Consider the following 12,222-nt stretch of genomic DNA (forward strand, 5'->3'; position numbering starts at 1 on the left):
CCGATTTTCTTTTTCTTTTTTTTTAAATTCATTTGTCATTGCCATTCTTGTACACCTTTCTTGTATGCACAAACACACACTAAAAGGTACATAAACAGCTTTTGTAGCATGAATTTGATGAGATAGATGTAACCAGCCGTTTATTTTGACTCCTTCATGTTTTTCTGTTGTTCTTAGTATCAAATTGTCAAGGGAGCAAGAACTATCACTTCATGTGTTAATGAATGGCTGCTTACTGTTTAAATTTTAAATTTAATTTTTAAAAATTACCAAATCAAGTTACATAAATTTTAAGAACATTAAGAATTTATATAATTATTAATTTTAAAATCTATAATTTTAATTAAAATATACATAATTTAATTCAAACACCTATATTAATTAAATAAAATAATACACTTTCATTTTCACTTCCAAACATTGAAGTGAGATGACCTAGTCAACAAAAGAGGGCTGCGGGCCTTTTTTTTTTTTTTTTTTTTTCTTATGCACACATCCCATAAAATCTTGAAATATTTTCGCTTTAAACATCAGTCAAATTTTGTAAAATAAACTCCCCAAGTCGCAGTGGTTCCTCATAAAAACATTCTGTAGCTACTCTTATAATTTGTTAATTGGTTAAAGCTCCTTTTCTATTGACCTATATCCTTCTAGACTTTTATTTTCCTTATAATGGACCTTACATGAGTGCAGAATTTTAAAGAAAGAATTTTCAATATCATGGGATGTTTACGTGTTCAGATATAGAGAATAATTTTATTTTTTACAAAATTACTAGTTTAGTGGTTTGTGTTATGTTGTAGTTTAGATTAAAAAAAATGTGGAAAAAATTATTTGGGTCATGAAGAATTATTTTGTATTGTTATTAAACTTCATCTGGCAAGTTAATTTTGAAACCTCTCGACCTGATTTCTTATCTATATTGAGTTTAAAATAAATCAGATAAGAGTTATCTTGACATGTTTCAATAAACTTAATGGGTCCGAAAACAACCCGGATAATTGGTAAAAAGTATATTTTGGCTATAAAAAAATATTTGAAATGATGTCTTTTTTTTATGATTTTGAGATAACGATATATTATATCAATATGAGCTTCGCAACCTAATTATCCAAACTCACGATCAAAATCATAGGCTCTATTAGGTTTAAGAATTCTTTTAAAACTATTTTTTATTTAATGATATGGTAAAAAAAAATAAACATTTATAAAATTAAGCATCAATCAAGTATCGATATGTTTGTTGGCGACTACCGTAATCTTATAAAAAAACTGAAACAAATTATAAAGGTTTATTTATAATCAATTAAACATTCAAAGAAGAAATTGAAAAAAAAAAAAACCAAAAGGATTCAATCGAAAGAAAAAAAATTAAGAGATGGAATTTTTTTAAAAAAAAAAACTCAACCCAATGAGTAAACCTTAAAACCTCAACCTAATTTTTTATCTAATTTAGGTTTAAAATTAATTAGTGTGCAAGTTGTTTCAACATGATCTTGTTGACTTAATGGATCTAAAAACTACTCGGAAGACTAGTATAAAGCATAGTTTAACTTTAAACAAATTTAAAATAATATTTTTTTTAATATTAAGAAGATGATATATTAACTTAGACTTTATTGTTTAATCCGCTAGACTCATAACCCATACTATATATGGACTTCTTTGGGTTTTATATTTTTTGTCTTTTTAACTAATTTTTACTTAATAATAATAAAAAATAAAAATTTATAAAATTAAACAAGTTTATTTAATATAACTATAACTTCGTAAAAAAACATATTTTATACTCCGACTCGTAGTGATATAATATTTTATACTTTGTATGTAGTCATCCTCTCTATACATTTTTTATGCTAAAATGAAAGTTAAAGAGTATAAATATTATGCTAGTTATTATGCTCGGTTTTTTAACAACACTTTTGTGATTTATTTACCATTTAATACTTGGCATATATCGTGAATAAAAATAAATAAAGTTCTAAAGCTATGAGATTATAATATAAAATTATAGAGAAATTGAGAGAAAACTCTAATGATTTTTAAAAAGTTTATAATTCAATAATCTGATATAATCTTTTATAAATTTTTTTTAAAAAAAGTCTACAAAGCTGTTTAAATAAAATAAAAATATCTTATTTAGTAAAATCATAATTAAATTAAAAAACCATAATCTAAACAATAAAAATAATTCAAAGACAACAAAGAAAATACATAAAATCTTGAACAGTAACATATAATCTTATTCGAAGGTTTTACCTACTTCTAATGCCTATAAAATTTTAAACTTATAAAAAAAAAACAGAAACTTTAAAATTTTTTATCAGAATTTAGACTAATTTAGTGGATAAATAAAAAATTATATATATAAAAAAAAATTATTGTGCGTTTGACATGTACAATCTTCTTATTGATCTACGATATTTGTAATGCGCCACATGTTAATTTGTACATGTACATATATATTCACTGAAAATATCTTGTTAAAAGGACCATCTTAAAGCAATCGTTACCACTGGGCCTGGGCAAATCAAAGTACAAACCTCATTAAAAAGATTAAAGAGCTGTTAGAATTTGAGATTAAAAAATTTATTTTTTATATATTTTTAAGTTTGAGTTTTGTGGCTGTTAATATAATGGTTATGAAAATTTAAATGGTTATTAATTTTAAAACTTTTAAAATTAATCAAAATATGTAAGGACCAAACACCATTAATAAAAAAAATATCCAAACCTAATTTGAGATCCAAATCAAAGAAAGAAGAGATAATTGTTAATTTGGATGGTGCGGATGATCATAACAAGAGGCTCGTGGTTGATGGAGGCTAGTCCTAGCTAGGGATGATGATGTAATTAAAACTCAATAAATACCAACATGAACCGATAATTATTAATTTTATTTAATGAATAATAGATATAGTATAGTTATTATTAAATCTGATTCAAATTTAATTGAATATATTTTATTTGTTATTAAATAATAAATAATAGTGGAATATATATATATATATATATATATATATTCAAATATTCAAAACCTAATTAATTAATAAATAGTGGATAGAATATAAATATAAAAATAAAAAAAAGCAATACTCGTGAGCATCCTTCCTCATCTCTAGCAGTAGGAAACCTTAACCGTTCTTGGAGATAGGAGTAGGACCAATGAAAGAGAATTGCGATCCAACATGTGAAACAAACCAGGTGTTGGTTTCCAATTGATGGAGCGTCACGTATGCAAAAAGTCCTTTTTAAGCTGCCTAATCATTAATATAACATGCCATTCACCTCCGATTGCACGTATATTCGGTAGACTGCCTCCGAGCACCTAGCAAACCCGCTAGGTGCCTTCCTTCTTTCTCTTTTTTTTCCGATGAATTGACTAAACACCTTGCTGTGTCATGAGCCCAACATTAACACGTGCAACATTATTGAAATCAATAAATATGCTATTTAACTTTTTTTATCATGTAAATTGAATTAATTAATTTTTATTATGATTTTAAAAAACTATGACATATCACGTAACACATGAATAATCAAATACTTAATGTTTAAATCGCAAAATAGACGTCCCGTCACATTGAATATTTGCTTCTATGAATTACTTGAATTAACAAAGCATTAGGTTTTATTTTCAAAACGTGTAGGGTTTGAAATGAAATAACCTAATTTATTTTATGGATTTAAAAATAATATGGATGATCGATAAAAATATAGTTTTATTTCAAAAAAATTAAGATGATATTTTAAAAAAATATTAAGATAATAATATATTAAATTAATCCAGGTCAACCCAGAATAACTTGTTAGATTTACGAATTGCATCATGAAATTGAGATAGTCATATAAAAAATAAATTAAATCAAATTATAAACCTAAATTCTCAATCAACCTGGTATTGGATGATAAAATTTTAAAAAAAATCAATTAAAAAGACATAAAAAAATTACTCAGATTAACTCAAGTTAACCGGCCAAACCCATAACCTAGATCATTTGACCATAATAATCTCATAAAAATTAAACCAAAATAAATAACGAAACCTAATTCCTAATTAATTCAATGTTAAATGATGAAACTAGAAAAAAATAACTATAAAAAAATCTAAAAAATAACTTAAGTCAATCAAGCTAACCAACTAAGTTCTCGACCTGAGTCATAAGACTAGAATAATCTTACAGAAAATAAAAAAACATAAATTATAAATCATAATTCTCAATCAACTATTGAATGATGAAAATAGAAAAAAATAAATTAAATAGTAATAAAAAAAAAAAACTCGGGATAGCCTGGTTAACCTATTAAATCCGCAACTCGAAGTCATGATACTCGGATAACTTAATAAAAAAAAATAAAAAACAAGTCATAAAACCCAATCCCCAATGAACAAGTATTAAAAGTTAAAATTAAAAATTAAAAAATAAATAAATAGTATATATGAATAATATTAAAAAAAAAAAAAAAAAAAACTAAACTATAAGGATGCATGTGTTGTTAGTCATTCTAGAAAAAAATTAAAAGATTTGGGGAAAAAATCACTGTACATGTGGAGATTTGGGTGTATCCGTGAATTGTATCGTTAATACAAACAGTGCTTTTATTTTTTTAAAAAAAAAACTTAGTCATCCAATTTTATTTTTTACAATGTTATCCTTCCAAGTTATATTAATATGGTTTTATGTGTTGAGATTATTTTTTTTCTTTGCATACCCTCACATATACAAAAACTCCAAGGAAATCTTTGATGATAAAGTAAAGATTGATGTTGAGAAATATAATTTTAGGTTATAATTAAAAAAAAAATACAAGAACAAAGATCAAATTTAACAAAATTTTTTGGTGCGGAAAACTTCAATTTGGTTTCCAGAGTTTAAGTTTATGTATTTTTTGATCCTTGTTGTTTTAGCATTTTTAAATTCCAATATCAAACTTTATTATTTTGCATTTCAGCCTCTAGATATCGAGTGAGGAGAGACAAAGCAATCAGAAAATGATAAGAAAAGAAAAGGTGCTCAAATTACCACATTCTGAGCACACAGAGAGATTGATATTGGTGTCAATAAGTTTGTTTTTGTGAAAAAAGTTCAATGAATGAATGTGGTGTTAACTTTTATCCACTTTGAAAAAAGTAAATTGGGATCCATAAAGTTTTTTTATTAGTTTGTTTTTTTTAGAGTGATGAATGTAGATAGAAATTAGATTTATTGAGGTTTCTATAGTGTTTTTAATTTTTTTAAAAAAATTAGAACTTAATTTTCTAATCACCAAAGTTGACCAAAAAACATGTTCAGTAAATGATAGATTATTTGTCATAATAGATGATGCACCATCAATTAAAAAAAATAAAGTAGACGATTTGTTATCCGCTCTTCAACAAAATTAATCAACTAGACTCAAGGGCCTAGGTTTCTTCATGCTTGGCCTAATAGGGCTTGGCCTTTTTTTTTTTACTTTTTATTATTTATATTTATTCAAATATTAATTAAGAACCTCTCTTTAAAAAAAAAGTATTTAATTTATCTCTTTAAACTTTTTTAATTTCGTAATACATTAAAGATACTATTTTAATTTATCTCTTTAAACTTTTTTTTCTTTTATATTTCATATAGATAAATTTTATATACTTGATGTATTTATAATAAAAAATTGTATTCTTAGAAATCATAATTAATCTTTAAGATAAAATAAAATAAAAAATAAAAAAAATTCGTAAGTAAAATATTTAGATAAGCATAAGATGAGATTCTTGCTTTAAAGTTAATAAGTATTATTTATTTATTAATTAATATATATTATTTATTTATTTTATCAAGCATAAACTTTAATTTTTCCGTTTCTCAATAAAAAAAATAATATTATCATCACTTTATTTTTTGGAGGTTACCGTCCGATCTCCCATGCACATATTCAATTAAGGAGCTCATCATTGTTTAATTCCAACGAAGCAGCAGAGATTTATTGAGAGTGAAACAAAAAAAAACAGGGGACGTACGAGCCAATGTAAACGACCGTAAATGCCTTGGTACAGGCCACAGGGTACGGTTCATTACACCAATACAGAGGCTTGTGGGCGTGGGCTTCCTCTTTTTTACTGACAGAACTGAGTACGTGGAAGATACACCGCTGCATTCAAGCACTCAACTATGTTTATGCATTTATTTATTACCAGATGAACATTTTCTAAGCTGCTCTCAGTAAATAACTAGTGTTGTTTCTTTTCTAGGTTTATTTTTTAATAAAATATATTTTTTTTTTTTTCTAGTTTTATCTATTTTTTCTTTAAAATTAACCAATAAAATAACTAATAGGGCCATGTTGAATGGTAAAAGAAGGGGGGGATGGTATAGCCTTCATTTTCGTGTCTCAATCACAAAAAGGAACAAAAAAAGAGAGCGTCAACTGATCAAAAAGTTGCCAATACAGACCGGGGATGATGGCGTGGTGTTCGTTATACGTGGCAAACACCATCGGCGGGCGCTGGTGGGTTTATGACTCTTTCTTTTGGTCTTATTGACTGTTATTTGTGTTCTTATACAAATTACGTTGTGTTTGATTCCTTTTATTTTATTATGTGTTTAGTTTTGTTGAGCTTTTAAAGCACAATCCATTTTTCTATTCTCATTGATGTCCGTAATATTTTAATAAATAAAGAATTTGTCAAAAATATATTTTAAAAAAATATTTTTTTTTTTATTAACGTGAATGTTTGGTTAGCTTACGCGTACCTCGGACTAGTCCCACAAATTCTGAAATTAACGATCATGTAAGCTTTCAATGTGACCTTGAGGTTTTTAAAACTCGAATTGGTAATCTAAAAAGTAAATTTAGAACTTAACTAATTGAAATATACCTCTCATAATTAATAATGTTATTTTTTTAAAATAGTTAAGTTGGGTATCCTTTCTTTAATCCAAAGGCACAAATACTAAAGAATTTGTTTTTTTTTTAAATAAAATAACAGGCATTTTCAATTAATTATTTAACAAATTACACAAACATTAAAGATAATGTTTTACATAACCTAATTTCATTTTTTTTTCTATACTATTCACTATAATGAGATTAAAATATTTTCTGAAATTAATATTATTCAAAATTGAATTAAAAATTACTTTTTTTTTAATTGAAAATTATAAAAATAAAAATAAAAATGATGAAAGAAATAGTGATGGTTATAACAGTAATGACATTTATATGTATTGTAAGCTGGTAGTTTAAGAAAAAAAATTATTTTCTTAATAATTTGAAAATGTTTTTCATGATTAAAGTGTATAAAGAATAAAAAAGAGAGTGTTTGTTTTTTATATAAAAAAGTTAAAATTGTTTTTTATATTATCTTTTCAAGTATCTTTTATGATTTTAATGGGTTAATATTAAAAATGAAATAAATATTTTTGATATATTCTCAATTCAAAAGCAAATTTTAAAAAGATATATATATATAACAAGCACGCTTTAAACTTGGATTAGAAGAATAGCGTGGAAAAAGGATACGGTATAGGGCATAAAAAAGCCCCAGCCGGCATGCTAAGCCGCTGATTGTCACAACCTCGGAAAGGAGCAGGATCTTGTGGATTTTCTAAACTACTCATCAATGCATATAAATACGTCAACGTTTAAGCTACATTTTTTCCCTTTAAAAAAAAAAAAAAAAAATAGCCTCGCAACAGGCTCAGGTCATTTCTTCCGTGATATATTAATTTCCTGGTAAAAATAAAAAGGGCATCCACTCACAAATGATAAAATAATAATAATAATAAAAAGAAAAAGAAGGGTGGCGCGTGGATTTATCACAAGAAGATAATTAAGAGACACGTATTTATTAAATAGTGATGGACATGGCAATAAAGGACGGCTCCTGTCCACAGTAATGAAATTGCTGAGTCCACCCGTTTCATTCATGATTCACTCACTTTTACACTCCACCAAATACATCAATAAGAGTGATTGGGACAACAAATGCTTTTACATTTTATTTTATTTTTATTTCTTTCTTATACCAGGTTGCTTTGAAAAGTAAGCTTGGGAGAATCTTCAAAGAGCCTGTATAATAGCATTCCAAAACAGGTGTACATAAAAGCAGGAGGAAGAAGGAGAAGAAGAAGCAGATGATCATAGTTAATAACATACTTCATAAATCAAGTCACGGAATTGGTCATGCGAAAGTTCATCAATGGGGCCAAACAAAATCCACATGTACTCATAGTATTATTAATTATTTTTTATTTTTTTATTTAAACATATATTAAAATAGTATTTTGTCTAATTAAAAATATGGTAGAAGTTATTTTATAAAGTGTTTTTCATTTAGGAACATATTAAAATATTTTTTATTTTTTAAAATTTATTTTTAACATCAGCTTATTAGAAATTCAAAAACACTAAGAAATTTAATTTTTTTAAAAATCAAAATAAATGAAGTTAAAACACCATAATTGTCTAACTGGCATTATATATTTTATATATGGGCTTCTATAAAGTGGTGAAAAGAAACGTTTAATGCCCAAATGGGCAAGGTTTGCACGTTACTTGTCCCTCTTTCTCCATTCACGATCACACTTTTTTTTTTAATGTTTCTTTAGCAATTCTAAAATATAATCTAAATCTAAAATAATAACTATATATATATATATATACAACTGTTTTCATTTTTTTTTAACTCTCCAAATCATAATTTTGGGTTGTGTGTCTTTTGGTGGAGGAATGCTTGTCACCTACTCCTTTTAAGTTCCCCCGATCCTCTATTCTTCTCTTAGTGCCTTCTTCTCTGCAAAGCAAGCTTTATAGAAAGAGGCTAGAGAGAGAAAGACAGCTAAAACAAGAAAGCTTTGATCTTCGCTTGCTAACTGCTTCAATGGAGAGGCATAAATGCAGGCTCTGCGTTAGAACTTTTCCGAATGGCAGAGCTTTAGGTGGTCACATGAAGGCCCACTTGGCAGCAACTCGGCCGCAACTCGGCCTTGACCGCAATGAGTCGTCCTCTTCCTCGTATTCTTCTTCTGCTGGTGAAGAAGAAGTGCAAGAAGAGCAAGAAATCATCAAGATCAAAGAAGCAGTTGAAGAGAAGTCTCTGGCTTATGGATTGAGAGAGAATCCCAAGAAAAGTTGCAGGCTTGCAGATCCTGAGTTCTCTTTTGTTGTTGATACTGGGTCTGTTGTTGTGCAAGATAGGGAGAGTGAGACCGAGTCAAGAAACCCAACTCGAAGACGATCCAAGAGGATCCGTAAATCATGTGGTTTTGGAGAGAGTCAGAAGCAGGATTTTGATGTCAAGAAAGTAGTAGACTTCAAGAATCCGAGTTGGGGCGAGTCATCATCACCAGCTGAGCCGGAACCGGTGAGTTCTGTTTCTGATACCTCTCCTGAAGAAGATGTTGCTAGGTGCCTTATGATGTTGTCAAGAGACGTTTGGATGAGAAATGATGAAGAAGAAGTTCAAGAACAGGGTGGGAAAGATGGAGAAAAGTCGGTCGATATGTTGGAGGAAGCAGAGGAGATCAAAGTCAACAAGATTCGCGGGAAGTTTAGATGTGAGAAATGCATGAAACTGTTTCGATCTTCAAGAGCATTGAGCGGTCATAAGAGGATTTGCTCGTTAAATGCAACTGAAGCAAGAAATATTGCCGCTGCAGGTGATGCTAATGACAGAATTTTCGAGTGCCCATATTGTCTCAGAGTGTTTGGGTCTGGGCAAGCACTTGGTGGACACAAAAGATCGCATCTTATAGGTTCTTCGACAAGTACTAATGTTGTTGCTGAAGTATCAACTAAACTCGAGAACAATATGATAGATCTTAACTTGCCTGCTCCAGTGGAAGATGATGAATTCAGTGTGGTGTCTGATGCATAATCCATTAACAGTACTCAAGCACACCTCTGAAGTTCATTGTGGGATCCGAGGTTAGGATGCCCTGTCTTGTGCAATTCAATCAAGTGGGTGACACATTACCTTTACCTTTCATCGACAGATCAATGCTTCTTAGATTTTTTTTTTTTTTTTTTTTTGGGATTTTTGATTCACTGGCCGTCTGCAGTTCATTTCTTTGAATTCTCCGCAAGTGCCTTGTCATAGATTAGATAGTTTAATTAGGTAAATAGGGATTAAAGTAATGTAGTGGACCGGAAGCATCCTTCTTGTTACCGTACTTGTGCTGAAAATTCATTTCTGTTTGAATTTGAAGTCCATCAATGCTAAAATTCATTGCTTGAACTTTCCACTACTTCCTCCTCTTCTTATGTTATTGGTTTGGTGAGTGATTTGTTCACAACTTCACGTGTTTGTTGCCCATTGTGTCTGAAGCAAGCAGCTCTGCTAGCGCCAGTAGTAATGTGCTCTATTCAAGCGGAGAGCACCACCCACCCACCCACCCACACACACACACACACACACACACACAGATGTATATATAAGTTGTTCCAATTTCACTTCATGTGTACCCCATTTCAAGATAAAAGCATATTTCTTGGTGTTTGCTTGTGGACCTAGAACATGGTGATATCTGCAAAGCACCAAAAGGCGATAAAAATTCTGTTAATCTGTCCTGTTCTTGACTTCTAGTTTCCAGCTACTCCTGTAAACTGTCTACTCCCTCGCATTAATAACTGTTATTATTTTTTATTACAGTTTTATTTCATAATCATTGAACTAAAGTTTTTTTTTTTTTTTTTTTAATCTCATGATGGGCTTTGTCTAGTTGGGAAGGGTTGGTACTTGCCCTTCTCTTTTGCAAGGGTTTGTAATTTAGCTTTGAAGTATAAAATCAATGATTTGAAACTGTTCATGAAAGGACAAAAACAACCTCTACGCAGTGTGGAGTTATTTTCCATGGGGTGGGATATCCTTGAATGTGATTGGAGAGAAGGTCCAAATCGCTTCATTTTCTGAGTAAAAATTACTACTACTATCCATCTATCTATCTGCCTATCCACCTTGAAATGAGCAAAAAAAAAAAAAGAAAAAAAAAAAAAGAAATATCCTGGCAAAAGAAGGAGCCATTGCCATCCTGTTCTTGTCGAAGAATCAGTCAGAGTTATTTTATACATCAAATGCTTTTTTATATAGATACCAAAAGAATGCATTGACTATAGGGTTTTAGCCGAATAAAAGAATGGTCTTTACCCTTTAAGGCTCCCTTCTTCGATGCATGTGACTCCTTGTTTTATAGGAATTCTGATTAAAATCACAGGCTGAAAAGCCCCTGTCCCTCCCTCTTTTCCCTTTTTTTTTATTTTCATTTTTGATGAAAGAAAAAGAAAAAGAAAATAAAAATTCCTTGCAATATTTACAGCGTTGTTCAGCCTCGATGTCTCTTTTCGTATTGCATTATTGCGGGTTGCATATTTTCCTAGACATCATTTATGTCTATGCATTTTCTGGTGTAAAAGCTATGGTTTTTGCAGAATTCTTGAAATAATCTGTACCTTATACACACTTGCAATGCCTAAAGCAAAACAATCGGCGAATGTCATCTGTTCATGCTCTTGAACAAGTTTTTCTCATCTTTATCAAACATGGTTCTTTCCCTCTGAGATGCTTGCACTTTTAAGCAGGACGACCCCACATTTATTCCAAGTTCTTGCAATTTTGATTTTAGAGTGTTCTTTTATATAATTGCATCATCTTTATCATGCTTATGGTAAAGTAGGAGAACATATAAATCTTTATCAAAATATTATAAATGCCGAAAACAAGGCGTGCTTCTAATCTCTCCAATGATTAGAGTCATATGAGAATTTGTTCCTTTTTGAAACACAAAACCATCATCTTTGCCGTTTCCCTCTTAAAACATGCTTCGCCGCATATGAAACTAACATATACTTTGTTTGGTACATGACAAAATAATTTATCATATAACTTGCAGTATAGATGAAGATCAGATCCATGGCATGGACGGTGCTACGTCATTGGTTGGATAATATTTTTAAAAAAAAAAACATTAAAAGAAACATATGCTGGTAATGTGTTTTCTAGAAAAAAATATATTATAAATTATAAATTCGATTTATATTAAATGATGTATTTTTTAAATACTGAAATAGGAACATACTAGATAATATCTTTATTTATAAAAAAAATATTGAGACAATAATACATTGGATTGACTTGAACCAATCCTAGTTCACTTGCAAAATCTATGATGAGGATCATAAGAATATGATAAACCTATAGAAAACAAATCGAAAAAAAATTATAAACCCCCCAATTCCTAAATAACTCAA

The 12,222-nt window shown here is 29.1% G+C and overlaps 1 protein-coding gene across 1 annotated transcript; it reads left to right on the forward strand.

Moving 5' to 3' along the window:
• Positions 1-8,597: 8,597 nt before the first annotated feature.
• LOC118039161 (zinc finger protein ZAT4) lies at positions 8,598-10,213 on the forward strand. The gene has a single exon (XM_035045773.2). It carries the CDS (start codon positions 8,858-8,860, stop codon positions 9,851-9,853), a length of 996 nt encoding a protein of 331 aa, XP_034901664.1. The 5' UTR covers positions 8,598-8,857; the 3' UTR covers positions 9,854-10,213.
• The last annotated feature ends 2,009 nt before the right edge of the window (positions 10,214-12,222 follow it).

The sequence above is a fragment of the Populus alba genome, chromosome 1 (genome assembly GCF_005239225.2).
Source record: "Populus alba chromosome 1, ASM523922v2, whole genome shotgun sequence".
Classification (NCBI taxonomy): Eukaryota; Viridiplantae; Streptophyta; class Magnoliopsida; order Malpighiales; family Salicaceae; genus Populus; species Populus alba.